Source organism: Oncorhynchus tshawytscha, linkage group LG01, assembly GCF_018296145.1.
Source record: "Oncorhynchus tshawytscha isolate Ot180627B linkage group LG01, Otsh_v2.0, whole genome shotgun sequence".
Taxonomy (NCBI): domain Eukaryota; kingdom Metazoa; phylum Chordata; class Actinopteri; order Salmoniformes; family Salmonidae; genus Oncorhynchus; species Oncorhynchus tshawytscha.
This window is the reverse complement of record NC_056429.1, coordinates 62,634,559-62,652,350: the sequence shown is the minus strand read 5'-3', so window position 1 is coordinate 62,652,350 and position 17,792 is coordinate 62,634,559. Positions and strand designations below refer to the sequence as shown.

At 40.1% G+C, this 17,792-nt stretch overlaps 1 protein-coding gene across 3 annotated transcripts; it reads left to right on the top strand.

Moving 5' to 3' along the window:
* The first annotated feature begins 644 nt into the window (after nt 1-644).
* Nucleotides 645-7,033, top strand: LOC112254675 (serine/threonine-protein phosphatase 2A 55 kDa regulatory subunit B delta isoform). 3 transcript variants are annotated; one of them, XM_024427423.2, is made up of 10 exons: nt 645-860; nt 1,028-1,102; nt 2,637-2,743; nt 3,416-3,581; nt 3,663-3,775; nt 3,889-4,066; nt 4,217-4,381; nt 4,492-4,661; nt 5,162-5,253; nt 5,372-7,033. In XM_024427423.2, the coding sequence occupies exons 1-10, from the start codon at nt 854-856 to the stop codon at nt 5,649-5,651; spliced, it is 1,353 nt and encodes a 450-aa protein (XP_024283191.1). In that variant the 5' UTR covers nt 645-853; the 3' UTR covers nt 5,652-7,033. The 3 variants fall into 3 exon arrangements, with proteins under 3 accessions (XP_024283191.1, XP_024283206.1, XP_024283199.1); XM_024427431.2 differs by having other exon boundaries at nt 647-860; nt 2,637-2,734; XM_024427438.2 differs by lacking the exons at nt 2,637-2,743; nt 3,416-3,581.
* Nucleotides 7,034-17,792: the final 10,759 nt, after the last annotated feature.

Genomic DNA, 17,792 nt, shown 5'->3' with positions numbered 1-17,792 from the left:
ATTATTCATCTCATATGCATACGTATATACTGTACTCTATATCATCGACTGCATCCTTATGTAATACATGTATCACTAGCCACTTTAACTATGCCACTTTGTTTACATACTCATCTCATATGTATATACTGTACTCGATACCATCTACTGTATCTTGCCTATGCTGCTCTGTACCATCACTCATTCATATATCCTTATGTACATATTCTTTATCCCCTTACACTGTGTATAAGACAGTCGTTTTGGAATTGTTAGTTAGATTACTTGTTGGTTATTACTGCATTGTCGGAACTAGAAGCACAAGCATTTCGCTACACTCGCATTAACATCTGCTAACCATGTGTATGTGACAAATAAAATTGGTTTTGATTTGATTTGAGTTACAGGGTATGTTGAGTGGTGGTTTCCCATCCTTTCAGGCTGTTGGCCTGAGGTATGACTCAATAGATTTCGTGGAGTAGGGTGGTGGGTTTTAATGCGTGTAGGGCTATGGTAGGGTATTTGTTGGTTTATAAGCAAAGTAAACGGGAGATATACTCCAGTCTAGTTGGTGGCGGTAATGCAACATTTATTGGATGCCAACCGCCGTTAAAACTCATCAAAGAAGATGGATGGATTGATGGATGGTGGGGGTCTGGATAGATACCTGAAAGATGCTTGGAGGCATGTCGAAATAACGTCATTGTGTCACGCAATGTGCGCCATTTTGGATGGGGAAAAAATCACAGACGATTTCCGTGATCTGATCCCGACTCTTCACCTTGCCTGTGGATGTTGACTATTTTTACCCTATGCAAGTTACATTGGTTGAATAAGCAGTGTTCAGTAATAGCCAACTCTGCTAAATGAAACAATGGCAGGTAAGCTACTTTTGTAGCTAGGAAAGCGTCCCCATACCACTCACTCGTTGCTGTGTGGCCTGAATTGCAAGTTTTAACTTGGCTAGCTAGCGTTAACTGACAACACATCATTTGACTAAATGGGTTGGTGAACTGGCGCTAATTATTCCAATATTGTTGTTATGCAGGAGTTGCCGGTGGAAATGACTTTCAGTGGTGTTTCTCACAAGTGAAGGGGGCAATAGATGAAGATGTTGCGGAAGGTGAGTAGCTAATGGTAGCTAGCTAAACGTTAGCGTTTGAGCTCAAATGTGATACTGTTAGCTAACTTCCGCCAACTACGCCTTTGACTGACTGTCTTTTCAAGAACAAAGATGTCATGACACTGCATGTATATAAGGAGCACTGCTGGGCAACGCGGAGTTTGTTTTTCTAACTACTAACGTTATCTTAGCTGGCTTCTCTTGCTTACGTTCAGCTAGCATTAGCAAGCTAACGGTATAACTACCCAAACAACTGTCCCCAGTAACTTATGTCCCGCACATTTATATATTATATAATACGATTTAGGCAGTCAAGAGTACGTATTAGATATTGTATTTTTTTGTAGGCTAGTAAGATAAATATACTGTCGTAAACTAACGAGTCATCTTGCTAGCGTAGTTATTAAGTTAGCTAGTGTGGGTGCGATTTGTCAATGACGTCAAAGGTCTGCGTCGAACATGGCAAAAAAAAAAAAAAACCGTTTTTTAAAATTGAATTTCTATACATTTTGAAGAATACAAATGTGTTACAAAAATCTATGCGTCCTTCTTAAAAATTCTAACACAAAACATCACAAACAGATAAACACAAGAACAGAAACACTTACAGGGTTTTTACATTCAAATACATTTGAATAGCTTAGTGTATCAATTGATTTCATTGCCTTCATATTGTTACAGAGAATAGTATTCAATGTTGTAAAGTAATTATTTAAATCTACTTTGAAAAATATTGAATTTAAAATTATATATATTTTTTTAAATACATGTTATGATGTAATATTTCGCAATAATTATATTCAAATGAATCTCTAACTTTTTGTTATTATCAAAAAACTAAAAGAACCTCACAAGCTTGCAGATGGATGTCCCTACCAAATCTTTTACCCAAGTCCAGCTGAAGATCCACCCAGAACATAGTCACATACACACATTGGAAATACAAATGCCCCAAGTGATTCTGGCCCAGATGGACAAAATGTACATTTCTCATAAACATTTCTAATATATGTACTGATACTATGAGTTGCTTTAAAGAGTGTTTCCCTCACTTTGTTTGTGAGCACATATTTGTATGATAAAGTACTGGTGCTTTTATGACAACTGTGAACTAGAAGGGAAAAAAACAAGGTGAAATCATTACGTCTGTGATCTGCAGGTCCTTAAGTCGGGGCTCTAAAAAAGTTTCTGAGTTGGATGACCGAATTATTTCAAAATGATTTCCCCAGTCGGAGCTACTTTTTATCCCAAGTTCCCAGTTGTTTTGAACGCGGCATACATTCTGATAGGGAGAGAGTCACATTTGTGTGTTTCATTCTTTCAATGTAGAGGTAGAAATGCACAAACCGCTCTGTCGACTACATTGCATAGTGTGCACCCATGAAAGTTTCACCATTACTGTTTTTTGTACCAGGTGTCATTTTGCTGATGTGTGTCTATTGTATAAGGATAACCCTTAAATGTATAAGGATAACCCTTATACACTTAATCATGCTCCAGAATCCAGATTTAATGGTACATGTCCTCCTTTCAGCGGATATCATCTCAACGGTTGAATTCAACCATTCTGGAGAGTTTCTAGCAACTGGAGACAAGGGAGGCAGAGTTGTCATATTTCAACATGAACAGGAGGTGCATTTTGTAATTACCAACTACATTTATTTTCATAAACACTAGCTAAGTTTCCATCCAATTGGCAACAAATTTTCATGCAAATATTCTAAATCTGCATTTTCCCAACAGAGATGATTCCATCAAATTGACTTGTTGCGGCTAAAAGGCTGTGCGTGATGACGTAGTGCACATAAAATGACTTTTGTGGTTAAATTCCCATGTACAGGTTTGCATCCCATTTTCAACTCTACTGATGGTTTTGTCACAAAAAAAGTTGTGTTTATAGCGAATGCGCCCACTCTGGTATTGGCATGTGCACTCTACAGCTCGCAGATACCGTGCAGGTATAGCCTAGGCTACATGAGATTATTATTGACAAAAGAGCAAGATTTCACCTCCATTTCTTGCATTTTACCAACACAAAGATCCCACCTTGTCTAGCGTATTTTGTTTTGTTTGACGTTTGGAAAATTGACCGCCGAATTTGCTGGTTTCATCAGACCTGTAATGACATTTTAATTTTTTTTATCCGTCGTTCTTTACTCGCTTAAAAAGGTTGGATGGAAATCTGGTTACTGACATACATGTTGGAGTCAGCTATGATAGGTTGTTATGGAAAGAAATTATGAAAATTCTAATTATCATATATGTTTAATATCTAAGTTTGACATGCAGTGCACATCTACTTTTCTCTTTCAGTGTAAAAATAGACCACACCTGCGAGGGGAATACAACGTCTATAGCACATTTCAGAGTCACGAACCTGAATTTGACTACTTGAAAAGTTTAGAAATTGAGGAAAAAATTAACAAAATAAGATGGTTACCCCAACAAAACTCTGCTCACTTTCTGCTCTCAACAAATGGTAAGAACATTTTGCTTGAACCTACTAAGCTTTTGGTTGGGTTGTCTTCAGCCTCAACATACACGTTTTTGTTTCATACAGATAAAACTATCAAATTGTGGAAGATCAGTGAACGAGACAAGCGGGCTGAGGGTTACAACTTGAAAGACGAAGATGGACGTCTCAGGGATCCCTTTAGAATTACCTCCCTGCGGGTTGGTTTAGTGTTGCTTAACCTTTTAAGATTTCAGCAAACACTGTACAAGAACAAACACACGCAGCATGCTTATCGCATCCACCTCTGAATAAATCTGTCCTGTGTTTATAGGTACCAGTGCTGATGCCCATGGATCTCATGGTAGAAGCAAGTCCTCGGAGGGTGTTTGCCAACGCTCATACATATCATATTAATTCCATTTCTGTAAATAGCGATCATCAAACGTACCTCTCCGCTGATGACCTAAGAATTAACCTATGGCACTTGGAAATCACTGACAGAAGCTTTAGTATCTTTTGTCTGAAAAGTTATCTGTCCTGAAGTCTTCAGCATCATGACTTTTAGATGCAAATGTTTGCTTTGTCCGAACTGCGCTGTATTAGCCTATATCAGCCTTTTAGACTCATTTCAGTTAATTTCCTTAACAGTGTGTTCTCAGACATTGTAGACATCAAGCCTGCCAACATGGAGGAACTGACAGAGGTGATCACAGCTGCTGAGTGCCAACCAAACCAATGCAATGTATTTGTGTACAGCAGTAGCAAAGGCACCATACGCCTCTGTGACATGCGAGCAGCAGCACTCTGCGATAGGCACACTAAGTGTGAGTATCCGTAGAGCCTTGTTCTCTGCATTCTAAATGATGTTCATTGAGAGATAAATGAGCTTTGATTGTCTGTCATTTTGAGTATCTCTCCATGTTTGTGATTGTAGTCTTTGAGGAGCCTGAGGATCCAAGCAGCAGGTCGTTCTTCTCTGAGATCATCTCGTCCATTTCTGACGTGAAGTTCAGTCACAGCGGGCGCTACATGATGACTCGGGACTACCTCTCCGTCAAGGTGTGGGACCTCAACATGGAGAACAGGCCAGTCGAGACATATCAGGTACTAGGGCTGGGAATTATCAGGGACCTCACAATACAATATCGCTATACTTAGGTGCCAATACAATATGTATTGCAATTCTCACAATTCTATATGTATTGCGATTCGATGTTCCAAACATATTGCTCACCAAACGTCTGCTGCATAGAGATGAGAGATAAAAAATAAATTCCCTATTTAAAAATAAGATGGAGAACAAGCTATGAAGGACAAATACTGAAGTTTTGGTGCAGGTACAGCCAACTAGTGCAAAAATAAAATTGCGATATTGTAAAAAAAAAATAATAATAATAATAATAATTATATCACGATATGTAACTATCCATTTTTCCCCCCAATCACTGTAAGGTACCTAGCTTGCTCTTCCTAGTGATAACACTACAACTAACATCATTTTCAGTGTGGTTTGCTTACCCACAATTATCGAGTTGGATATAAGAAAAATAGTTAGAAAGACGCAATTCTTTTCCAAATACACTAATCAACGTTCTCCCGTCCAGGTTCACGAATACCTTCGCAGCAAGCTCTGTTCATTGTATGAAAATGACTGCATCTTTGACAAGTTTGAGTGCTGCTGGAACGGTAGCGACAGGTGAGAAAACCTAGCACTTTCTCTGTTTAAGGCAATCTGCAACTTCTACGTTTGTTCTTTGGACAACTTTTCTGCCAATATGTAAGTTTTAATAATTAATGTTTCTTTCATTTCTCAGTGCAATCATGACTGGCTCCTACAACAACTTCTTCCGGATGTTTGACCGCAACACCAGGAAGGACATTACACTGGAGGCCTCCAGGGAGAGCAGCAAACCGCGTGGCACACTCAAGCCCCGCAAAGTCTCCACTGGAGGCAAGAGGAAGAAAGACGAAATTAGCGTGGACAGCCTGGACTTCAACAAGAAGATCCTGCACACCGCCTGGCACCCCAAAGAAAATGTCATCGCTGTGGCAGCCACCAACAACCTGTACATTTTCCAGGATAAGATCAACTAAAAAAATAATTGGGCTCCATCCTGAGGACAAGGCTTTACTGTTCCTGCGTAGTTAAGCCTAGTGGTTTATCCGTATCAGAAACTAACAGCCCTATCGTCCTCCTGGTGGCACTTTTCTCCTTTTGTTGCTGCAGGAGGTTGATTGGTCTGCCTGTTTTTTATTTTGAGTCAGAGGTTGATTTTGCCTTGGGTCAATCAGTGCCAGGGCAGAGATCGGACCCGGAGAGCCCACCTTACTTTGAATCAATGGAACGGCACTCCCAAGAGGTCAAACTCTTGAACATTGGTGTTTGTGTTGACATTTTCAGCCTTTATTTCATAATCTAACAACCAAACAATGGAAAGCCCTGAAAATAACCTCTTGTTATTGTTATAACACCCTCTTTTGGGCCTTTCTAAAACATGATATTTCCTGGGTTTTAGGCCTACCTGTTAACATTCCCCCATTGACCATGCATTCAGGCCAAAGCACTTGCAACAGGTCATGAATTTGGAAAGTGGACCTTTTTCTTTTCTCTACCCACTCCCTCCTATCCCCAATTTATCCCCCAGACATGGTAATCTCAATGACTGTATCTATTCAAGTACACCTTTATGGTGTCATCCACTTAATAAAAGTAACTAAAACTACAGCTATGTGTTTTAATATTTAGAACTGTATTAATTCATGTTCTTGAACTGCTTTGCATGTTTTTATGTTGTGGAGGTGGAAAAACATTGTCACACTTCGGTCTTTTGAGTAGTTCTCTCCAGCCATCTTCAAAGGAACTACTCTGACGTTTCAGAACCACCGTTTGAGACCGATCATGTGCAAGTGTCGAGATATTTATTTGTGTTTCTCTCATTTAAGATCCAGGCTGGAAACTTCATGGGAGGAGATGCAAGACAAAGGGAATCTGCAGCCTTAATACCTACGTCTATCAATGACAGCTACTGGTTATGTCCCCAAATGTTTTACGAACCTTATGTGCATTATTTTTAAATTCTATTTTATAGATTTCTCATTACTGCTGCTATTTGTGGCTGTCTGTGAAAACACTAGGTATATAATTAGTCAGAGAAAGAGTACTGCACACCATACAGCTCTATTGATATACAGATTACCTCCAAAACATGGAAAGTTGATGGTTCTTCATGTCGTAAGAGGACATTCCGACAAGCCTCTTACATGTGCCCTTAAATCATTTATTGGGATCAAAAGTGCATACTTTGTTTTCCAAGTTACCAATGCAAAAATGAAGGTTGAATTGACATATGTACTGGTTATAACATTAAAAACAGGAACACTGGTAATAAAGCATTTCTCTGTTTAATAATTAACATGGTGGCAATGTATTCATATGTTTATGTTGACCAAAGTTAAATAAAATCAAATAATGTTCATTTGCATTATGCCTCCATTAATTTAAACAGGTGAAATGAGTCTGATGGCATACTGTAGATGTCTATTCAGTAAGTTGAGGTGTTCAGAGAAAATTATGGAATGATTTCAAATGCAGCAGGTAGCCTAGCGGTTAAGAACTTTGCTGGTTCAAATCCTGAGACTAGGTGAAAAATCTGTCAATGTGCCCTTGAGCAAGGAACTTAACCTGAATTGCTCCTGTAAGTCACTCTGGCTAAGAGTGTCTGCTAAATAACTCAAACATACATTGTACTTTTTCAGTACTCATTTAAGTAATTTCTCAAAGAACATTAGTGAAGGAAATATTTCACAATTAATATTCATTCACATGAATCATTCCCTTGAGCATAACAATCAGGCACACCACAAACTCGACATGCAAAAGAAAATGAGATAAACATGAATGCCGATTGGCAGCCATCAATATAAAACAACATTCTAAATACTGCGAGGAACAAGGCAGCACAAAGCAGTTCCTGATTCAAGGCATTTCTGGGAGAAAGAAGCAGTACAAAGCATTCACCAAGGTGAAGAAGATAAGATTTGAGGCAATCAGCTAAAATGGAGAATGCTATATCAACCCCTTCTCCCTTGAGTCTGAAGTTGTCCCATTTTAAGGCATGCCAGCTGTATGATTCTGAAGTTGTCCCATTTTAAGGCATGCCAGCTGTATGATTCCGAAGTTGTCCCATTTGAAGGCATGCCAGCTGTATGATTCTGAAGTTGTCTCATTTGAAGGCATGTCAGCTGTATGATTCCGAAGTTGTCCCATTTGAAGGCATGCCAGCTGTATGAGTCACAACAGGGGTGACTGGTGTCAGAACGCAGCATCAGCATCAGTAGGTGCTGAGACGTCTCCCAATGTATATCCTGAGAAGACAGAATAGAAAGGTCATTTAAAAAGGTTCATTTGATTGAAGTAAAAATTCATCATGGCTGCAAATTTAAACCACCAGAAGACTTTTTTATTTATTGTTATTTTTAATGGCTGCTGGATAATTTCATATGTGTTCGTAGGCATACAATTGAGCGGATACTGCGCAGGTACACTGATTTGCAAACCAAATGGATGGTCTAGCGCAGTGGTTCCCAAACTTTTTATAGTCCTGTACCCCTTCAAACATTCAACCTCCAGCTGTCTTCCCTCTTGCACCAGGGTCAGCGCACTCTCAAATGTTGTTTTTTTGCCATCATTGTAAGCCTGCCACACACACATTATACAATACATTCATTACATATAGGAATTATGTTTTAACCCAGCGTGTGAGAAGTGACAAAGAGCTCTTTTAGGACCAGGGCACAAATAATAATGATATATAATTTTGCTCTTTATTTAGCCCTCTTACATATAAAACCTTATTCGTTCATCAAAAATGGTGAATAACTCACCACAGGTTAATGAGAAGGGTGTGCTTGAAAGGATGCACATAACTCTGCAATGTTGGGTTGTATTGGAGAGAGTCTCAGTCTTAAATCATTTTCCACACACAGTCTGTGCCTGTATTTCGTTTTCATGCTAGTGACAGCCTAGAATCCACTCTCAAATAAGTACGTGGTTGCAAAAGACATCAGTGTCTTAACACTGCAATTTTCCAAGGCAGGTTACTCTGAGCGCAGCCCTATCCAGAAATCTGGCAATGGCTTCTGATTAAATAACATTTTCACATAACCGCTTGTTGCAATTTCGATAAGGCTCTCTTGTTCAGATATCAGATATCGGTAAATGGACTGGAGGCAGGGTATGAAAGGGATATTGAATATAGTTGCGGAGAGTCCCTGTAATCCTAGATTCAGATCATTCAGGCAAGGAAAAACTTCACCCAGATGGGCCAATCGTGTGAGAAACACGTCATCATGCAAGCGGTCAGACAAGTGAAAATTATGGTCAGTAAAGAAAACTTTAAGCTCGTCTCTATTTTTTTTAAAAAAACGTGTCAATACTTTCCCCCTTGATAACCGGCGCACTTCTGTATGTTGTAAAAGCGTTACATGGTTGCTGCCCATAACATTGCGTAATGCAGAAAATACATGAGAGTTCAGGGGCCTTGCTTTAACAAAGTTAACCATTTTCACTGTACAGTCGTGGCCAAAAGTTTTGAGAATGACACAAATATCAAGTTTCACAAAGTCTGCTGACTCAGTTTGTATGATGGCAATTTGCATACACTCCAGAATGTTCTGAAAAGTGATCAGATGAATTGCAATTAATTGCAAAGTCCCTATTTGGCATGCAAATGAACTGAATTCCCCCTAAACATGTCCACTGCATTTCAGCCCTGCCACAAAAGGACCAGCTGACATCATGTCAGTGATTCTCTCGTTAACACAGGTGTGAGGTGTGAGTGTTGACGAGGACAAGGCTGGAGATCACTCTGTCATGCTGATTTAGTTCGAATAATAGATTGGAAGCTTCAAAAGGAGGGTGGTGCTTGGAATCATTGTTCTTCCTCTGTCAACCATGGTTACCTGCAAGGAAACACGTGCCGTCATCATTGCTTTGCACAAAAAGGGCTTCACAGGCAAAAAGATTGCACCTAAATCAACCATTTATCGGATTGGACTGATGAGGACTGGGGTAAAGTCATTTTCTCTGATGAATCCCCTTTCCGATTGTTTGGGGCATCCGGAAAAAAGCTTGTCCGGAGAAGACAAGGTGAGCGCTACCATCAGTCCTGTGTCATGCCAACAGTAAAGCATCCTGAGACCATTCATGTGTGGGGTTGTTTCTTAGTCGGAGTGGGCTCACTCACAATTTTGCCTAAGAACACAGCCATGAATAAAGAATGGAACCCAACACATCCTCCGAGAGCAACTTCTCTCAACCATCCAGGAACAGTTTGGTGATGAACAATGCCTTTTCCAGCATGATGGAGCACCTTGCCATAAGGCAAAAGTGATAACTAAGTGGCTCGGGGAACAAAACATTGATATTTTGGGTACATGGCCAGGAAACTCCCCAGACCTTAATCCCATTGAGAACTTGTGGTCAATCCTCAAGAGGCGGGTGGTCAAACAAAAACCAACAAATTCTGACAAACTCCAAGCATTGATCATGCAAGAATGGGCTGCCATCAGTCAGGATGTGGCCCGAAGTTAATTGACAGCATGCCAGGGCGGATTGCAGAGGTCTTGAAAAAGATGGGTCAACACTGTAAATGTTGACTCTTTGCATCAACTTCATGTATTTGTCAATAAAAGCCTTTGACACTTATGAAATGCTTGTTATTATACTTCAGTATTCCATAGTAACATCTTACAAAAATATCTAAAGACACTGAAGCAGCAAACTTTGTGGAAATTAATATTTGTGTCATTCCCAAAACTTTTAGCCACGACTGTAGTATCCAAAACGTCTTTCAAGCCGTCAGGAATATCCTTGGCAGCAAGAGCCTCTCGATGGATGCTGCAATGCACACAAGTGGCATCGGGAGCAACTGCTTGCACGTGCCTTACCATTCAACTGTGTCTCCCTTTCATGGTTTTTGCGCCATCAGTACAGATACCAACACATCTTGACCACCGAAGTCCATTTGATGTCACAAAGCCATCCAGTACTTTAAAAATATCCTCTCATGATGTCCTGGATGTCTTCCTTAATTGACCCCCCATAAAGGTAACGGTCATATACCAGGAGCTGTGCCAGGCCCGCCACGTCTGTTGACTCATCCAGCTGTAACACATAGAATTCACTGGCTTGTATGTGGAGCAGTAATTGTTTCAAAACTTCTCCTGCCATGTCACTGATGCGTCGGGAAACAGTGTTGTTTGATGAAGACAATGTCTGTATAGTTTTTTGGGCCTTTTCCCCCAGCATTGTCCCAGCCATATCCACGGCAGCAGGAAGAATTAAGTCCTCCACAATAGTATGGGGCTTGCCTGTCCTACCCACTCGGTAGCTCACCATATAAGATTCTTCTAGCCCCTTCTTATTAATGGTATCTGTTGCTTTTATACATGTCTTACTACTCGATAGTCGTTTTTATTCTCGCTCAAAAAACTCCCATGGCTTATTTTTCAAATGGTTTTGTTTAGTTTCTAAATGTCTGCTCAAGAGTGAAGGTTTCCCATGAGAGAGTAACAGTTCATGTGATTGGATGTTCATTATTTGACTAGGCTACCTGTATTTAACATTGTGTTGTTATTTCGCTGAACACTAGATGGTTTAATTTTTTATTTTTGGCAGTGAAACGAGCTACTCAGGTGAGAAAAAACTTCACCCAAATGTATAGCCCCGTTGGAAAATATAAATGTACTGTTTTGTACTGTTATTTATTTTTTTAAATGTGAATCACATTTTTATTTGGGGTATCCCCCTGACGACATTGCGCGTTCCCCCTGTAACCCAGTTTGGGAATACCTGGTCTAGCGAATCGATTTGTAGATCAGACACAGTTGCTGTCTCAAATTATGAGCCCAGCGAGTGTCGTGAATGAAGTGTGTGGTACCTGCAGATAGCCACGAAGAAAAGCAAGAGAGCTATAAATCCATATGCCAGCAGCATACCACCATGCATACCACTGCTGGCTTGCTTCTGAAGCTAAGCAGGGTTGGTACTGGTCAGTTCCTGGATGGTGTTGGTGGTGTTGGAGGGCCAGTAGGAGGCACTCTTTCCTCTGGTCTAAAAAAATATCCTAGGGCAGTGATTGGGCACAATGCCCTGTGTAGGGTGTCGTCTTTCGGATGGGATGTTAAATGGGTGTCCCGACTCTCTGAGGTCATTAAAGATCCTATGGCACTTATTGTAAGAGTAGGGGTGTTAACCCTGGTGTTAACCCTGGTGTTAACCCTGGTGTTAACCCTGGTGTTAACCCTGGTGTTAACCCTGGTGTTAACCCTGGTGTCCTGGCTAAATTCCCAATCTGGCCCTCAAACCATCATGGTCACCTAATAATCCCCAGTTTACAATTGGCTCATTCATCGCTCTCCTCTCCCCTGTAACTATTCCCCAGGTTGTTGCTGCATATGAGAACATGTTCTCAGTCAACTTACCTGGTAAAATAATGAATAAATACATTTTTTTGCCTTAAAAACACTAGCTCTAGGTAAAACTTATTTTAGCCTTAACCCTAAACAGAGAGTATTAGTACTATTTTAGTAATAGTATGTTAGTAAATACCATTATAGTATTAAATAACATTTGTTATTTTTGTATCAAAACCTACGTAAGCATTTGCTGTTTAATAATTAGTTATTTTGTTGTATGTATTATTGCAAGGAAGAACACTTGATAACAACCCACATGTGATTGTATTTTATATTTCAAATGCGGTTTGAACTGTTCGTGACCTAGTAATCTCTATGTGAAAGTCGAGCAATTGTCGTGGGATTGTCGTGGGATAGTCTCTGCAATTAATAAGGCAAAATACATTATCTCTCAACTGCATCTCCAATGACTTTATGGTCTGCTGTGAAACAATAACCTTTAATTGCTAAATATTTCCAGTAGATGGCAGCATAAGACCATGATCAGCAAGTTATAGCCAACAAGCAGCAATATGATTGACATAAAATAGCATGCAACCAAAGACTTTTTGTCCCATGATTTAAAAAAATGGTAATTCATTACTTTACAGTTACACACACACACACACACACACACAACCATTCAAAAGTTTGGGGTTATTTAGAAATGTCCTTGTTTTTGAAAGAAAAGCACATTTTTTGCCATTAAAATAACATCAAATTGATCAGAGATACAGTGTAGACATTGTTATTGTTGTAAATCACTATTGTAGCTGGAAATGGCTGATTTTTATGGAATATCTACATAGGCGTACAGAGGCCCATTATCAGCAACCATCACTTCTGTGTTTCAATGGCACGTTGTGTTAGCTAATCCAAGTTTCTAATTTTAAAAGGCTAACTGATAATTAGAAAACCATTTTGCAATTATGTTAGCACAGCTGAAAACTGTGTTCTGATTAAAGAAGCAACATGCAGTGGGGAGAACAAATATTTGATACAATGCCGATTTTGCAGGTTTTGCTACTTACAAAGCATGTAGAGGTCTGTAATTTGTATCATAGGTACACTTCAACTGTGAGAGTTGGAATCTAAAACAAAAATCCAGAAATTCACATTGTATGATTTTTAAGTAATTCATTTGCATTGTATTGCATGACATAAGTATTTAATCACCTACCAACCAGTAAGAATTCCGACAGACCTGTTAGTTTTTCGTTAAGAAGCCCTCCTGTTCTCCACTCATTACCTGTATTAACTGCACCTGTTTGAACTCATTACCTGTATAAAAGACACCTGTCCACACACTCAATCAAACAGACTCCAACCTCTCCACAATGGCCAAGACCTGAGAGCTGTGTAAGGACATCAGGGGTAATATTGTAGACCTGCACAAGGCTGGGATGGGCTACAGGACAATAGGCAAGCAGCTTGGTGAGAAGGCAACAACTGTTGGCGCAATTATTAGAAAATGGAAGAAGTTCAAGATGACGGTCAATCACCCTCGGTCTGGGGCTCCATGCAAGATCCCATCTCGTGGGGCATCAATGATCATGAGGAAGGTGAGGGATCAGCCCAGAACTAAATGGCAGGACCTGGTCAATGACCTGAAGAGAGCTGGGACCACAGTCTCAAAGAAACCCATTAGTAACACACTACGACGTCATGCATTAAAATCCGGCAGCGCACGCAAGGTCCCCCTGCTCAAGCCAGCGCATGTCCAGGCCCGTCTGAAGTTTGCCAATGACCATCTGGATGATCCAGAGGAGGAATGGGAGAAGGTCATGTGGTCTGATGAGACAAAAATAGAGCTTTTTGGTCTAAACACCACTCGCCGTGTTTGGAGGAAGAAGAAGGATGAGTACAACCCCAAGAACCCCATCCCAACCGTGAAGCATGGAGGAGGAAACATCATTCTTTGGGGATGCTTTTCTGCAAAAGAGACAGGACGACTGCACCGTATTGAGGGGAGGATGGATGGGGCCATGTATCGCGAGATCTTGGCCAACAACCTCCTTCCCTCAGTAAGAGCATTGAAGATGGATCGTGGCTGGGTCTTCCAGCATGACAACGACCCGAAACACACAGCCAGGGCAACTAAGGTGTGGCTCCGTAGGAAGCATCTCAAGGTCCTGGAGTGGCCTAGTCAGTCTCCAGACCTGAACCCAATCGAAAATCTTTGAAGGGGGCTGAAAGTCCGTACTGCCCAGTGACAGCCCCGAAAGCTGAAGGATCTGGAGAAGGTCTGTATGGATGAGTGGGCCAAAATCCCTGCTGCAGTGTGTGCAAACCTGGTCAAGAACTACAGGAAACGTATGATCTCTGTAATTGCAAACAAAGGTTTCTGTACCAAATATTAAGTTCTGCTTTTCTGATGTATCAAATACTTATGTCATGCAATAAAATGCAAATTAATTACTTAAAAATCATACAATGTGAATTTCTGGATTTTTGTTTTAGATTCCGTCTCTCACAGTTGAAGTGTACCTATGATACAAATGTACCATCCTCTACATGCTTTGTAAGTAGGAAAACCTGCAAAATCGGCAGTGTATCAAATAATTGTTCTCCCCACTATAACTGGCCATCTTTAGACTCGTTGAGTATTTCTTCGACTGTATTATTGACTGTATGTTTTGTTAATTCCATGTGTAACTCTGTGTTGTTGTATTGTGTCGAATTGCTATGCTTTATCTTGGCCAGGTCACAGTTGCAAATGAAAACTTGTTCTCAACTAGCCTACCTGGTTAAATAAAGGTGAATAAAAAATTAAAAAATCTAGAGTATTTGTGGGTTTGATTACAGGCTCAAAATGGCTAGAAACAAAGAACTTGCTTCTGAAACTCGTCAGTCTATTTCTTGTTCTGAGAAATGAAGGCTATTCCATGCGCGAAATTGCCAAGAAACTGAAGATCTCGTACAACGCTGTGTACTACTCCCTTCACAGAACAGCGCAAACTGGCTATAACCAGAATAGAAATAGGAGTGGGAGGCCCCAGTGCTCAACTGAGCAAGAGGACAAGTACATTAGAGTGTCTAGTTTGAGAAACAGATGCTTCACAAGTCCTCAACTGGCAGTTTCATTAAATAATACCCGCAAAACACCAGTCTCAATGCCAACAGTGAAGAAGCGACTCTGGGATGCTGGCCTTCTAGGCAGAGTTGCAAAGAAAAATTAATATCTCAGACTGGCCAATAAAAATAAATGATTAAGATGGTTGACAGACACCGGACAGAGGAATTCTGCCTGGAAGGCCAGCATCCCGGAGTCGTCTCTTCACTGTTGACGTTGCGACTGGTGTTTTGCGGTACTATTTAATTTAATGAAGCTGTCAGTTGAGGACTTGTGAGGCATCTGTTTCTCAAACTAGACACTCTAATGTACTTGTCCTCTTGCTCAGTTGTGCACCGGGGCTTCCCACTTCTCTTTCTATTCTAGCTAACACAATGTGCCATTGTAACACAGGAGTGATGGTTGCCGATAATGGGCCTCTGTACGCCTATGTAGATATTCCATTATAAAAATCAGCTGTTTCCAGCTACAATAGTAATTTACAACATTAACAATGTCTACACTGTGTTTTTGATCAATTTGATGTTATTTTAATGAACAATTGGTTTTGCTTTTCTTTCAAAAACAAGGACATTTCTAAGTGACCCCAAACTTTTGAACGTTAGTGTACGTGTAGGTAGGGGTAAAGTGACTTTGCATAGATAATAAACAGCGGGTATCAGCAGCATAAAAAAGGGGTCAATGCAAATAGTCCAGGTAGCCATTTGAGTAACTAAATGTGCTTTTCCTAAAAATTAAAAATAAATAAAACTGTTTTTGCTTTGTCATTGTGGGCTATTGTGTGTATATTGATGAAGGGGGGGACAATGAAATACATTTTAGAATAAGGCTGTAACTTAACAAAATGTGAAATAAGTCAAGGGTTCTGAATACTTTCCGAATGCACTGTAAAGGACACTTGGCACCAGAGGTGCGGATGTTTACTTTCTTCATGAGTTGTTATTTTTCAGTTTCGTCCTAAGAACTGATTGTAGTGGTAAAATAAAAGTTTGACATTTTTTGGTGCCATTTAGGGGAAATTGAATTCTTAGCATCACTTTAGTCAGAAAAGACTCTGCGACGGTTAATTTCAATGAATTTGCTGTGGCCTCATGCTAGTCGTGTTCCAGTTCAGCCAACTTTCTTTAGCCGTTTTTCAGACCTTGATTGTCCAGCCTGTCTTTCTTGATCCCAACTCAGGTAAGCCAAAACCACGCCCGTTATTCAGAGGGGCGTTCTATGCGTCCAGGCTACTTTTGGCGGTAGGAGGTGGAGATAGGGTATCCACAGGAAAGTGTTGTTTATCAGACTTTTTGCGGCACCGGTACTAGGTTCTGTCACTTCTATTTTCAATCTGGTGACACACTGCACAATAATGTAAACAACAGCCAGATGTAATCAACTGAACAGCACGTTTCATAGCAATCAGCTATTAGTGTTTGCCTTTCGGTTAGTCTCAGCAATATTGCGTTTGACACATGCAAATTGCATCAGTATCGGAAAAAAAAACGGATACAAAATATATACTATACAGACCATCATACTGAAGTTCAGGTTGATAACACTACTCTGTGGATATTTTGTCTCACATCCCTACCTGCAAAAAGGACCAAGCACACGGACAACCGGTAAAGTACCACTTCAGCATTCTGACTTGTGGAGGTCGTGAGAGGAAACATTCCTAATCCAAACGCTAATTTCTGCCCGACATAGAATTTTAACTCTGCAATTCAACGTTGGGTCTTCAGCCTAGTTAGCAAGTGACATATAATTAGATATTAGCTAATAGGATCTCTGTGTGGCCATCTGGCAAAACAGCTTTGTTGATTTTAGCTAGCTAACAGGTCACATGACCAAGGAGCTATTGAAATGTAACATTTTGAAAGATTCATGTAAAATCGTGTGAGATGAAAATGGACAAACTAAAGGGTGTGCAATGTGTAGGCCCACTTACTGTGCATTCGGGAACCCTGTTTAAGTCCAGTAGATCACATGACCAAGGAGCTATTGAAATTAGAATGTTTGAAAAATGTATGTAAAAACGCGAGAGATGAAAATGGACAAATCAAAGGGTGTGCAATACAGAAGGGTAGTCAGTGGACATTCTGAACTTTGTTTGAGTCAAGTAGGTCACATGACCAAGGAGCTATTGAAATTCGAATGTAAAAAAAGTTTGTACTTTGTTTATGCTCCCTAACTAATTCAACTATGAATACAAAATGATGCGTACATTACCACGTGTTTGTTAGCTTTGGAAAGCAAATTAATGTCCAAATCGTGAAAATAAGACCTGTGCAATTTTTCCAACAACATGACACTTATTTGGAGTATGTGGTTCAAGTAGTTTGAAAGCTTTTGAGGTTTGAATGTCCGAATATCCGCCGAATATTCAACTTGAAACTGTCTTTACCTCTGTAAGTTATGAGCAACACTAGGCAGCAGGAAAACGATTAAATGTAATTGCCTAGTAACTGATGGGCTGTCATTTATGAACATCACACATGTGCTGCTTATGTTTACAGTACAAACAAATAATTTTATAACTGACCTAAGATAGACCACTGCCTGTTGTTAACGATGGGAGAAAATGAATCAATAGTGCCTGGGCAGAACAAGCAAAGGTGGGCAGAGCCAACACAAAGTAGTGAGATCCTATTGGTGCGTTATAGCATGTATTTGCATATTTCCGATAGGGAAAGCCTACTCTGAAGTGCGCTTGTGTAATA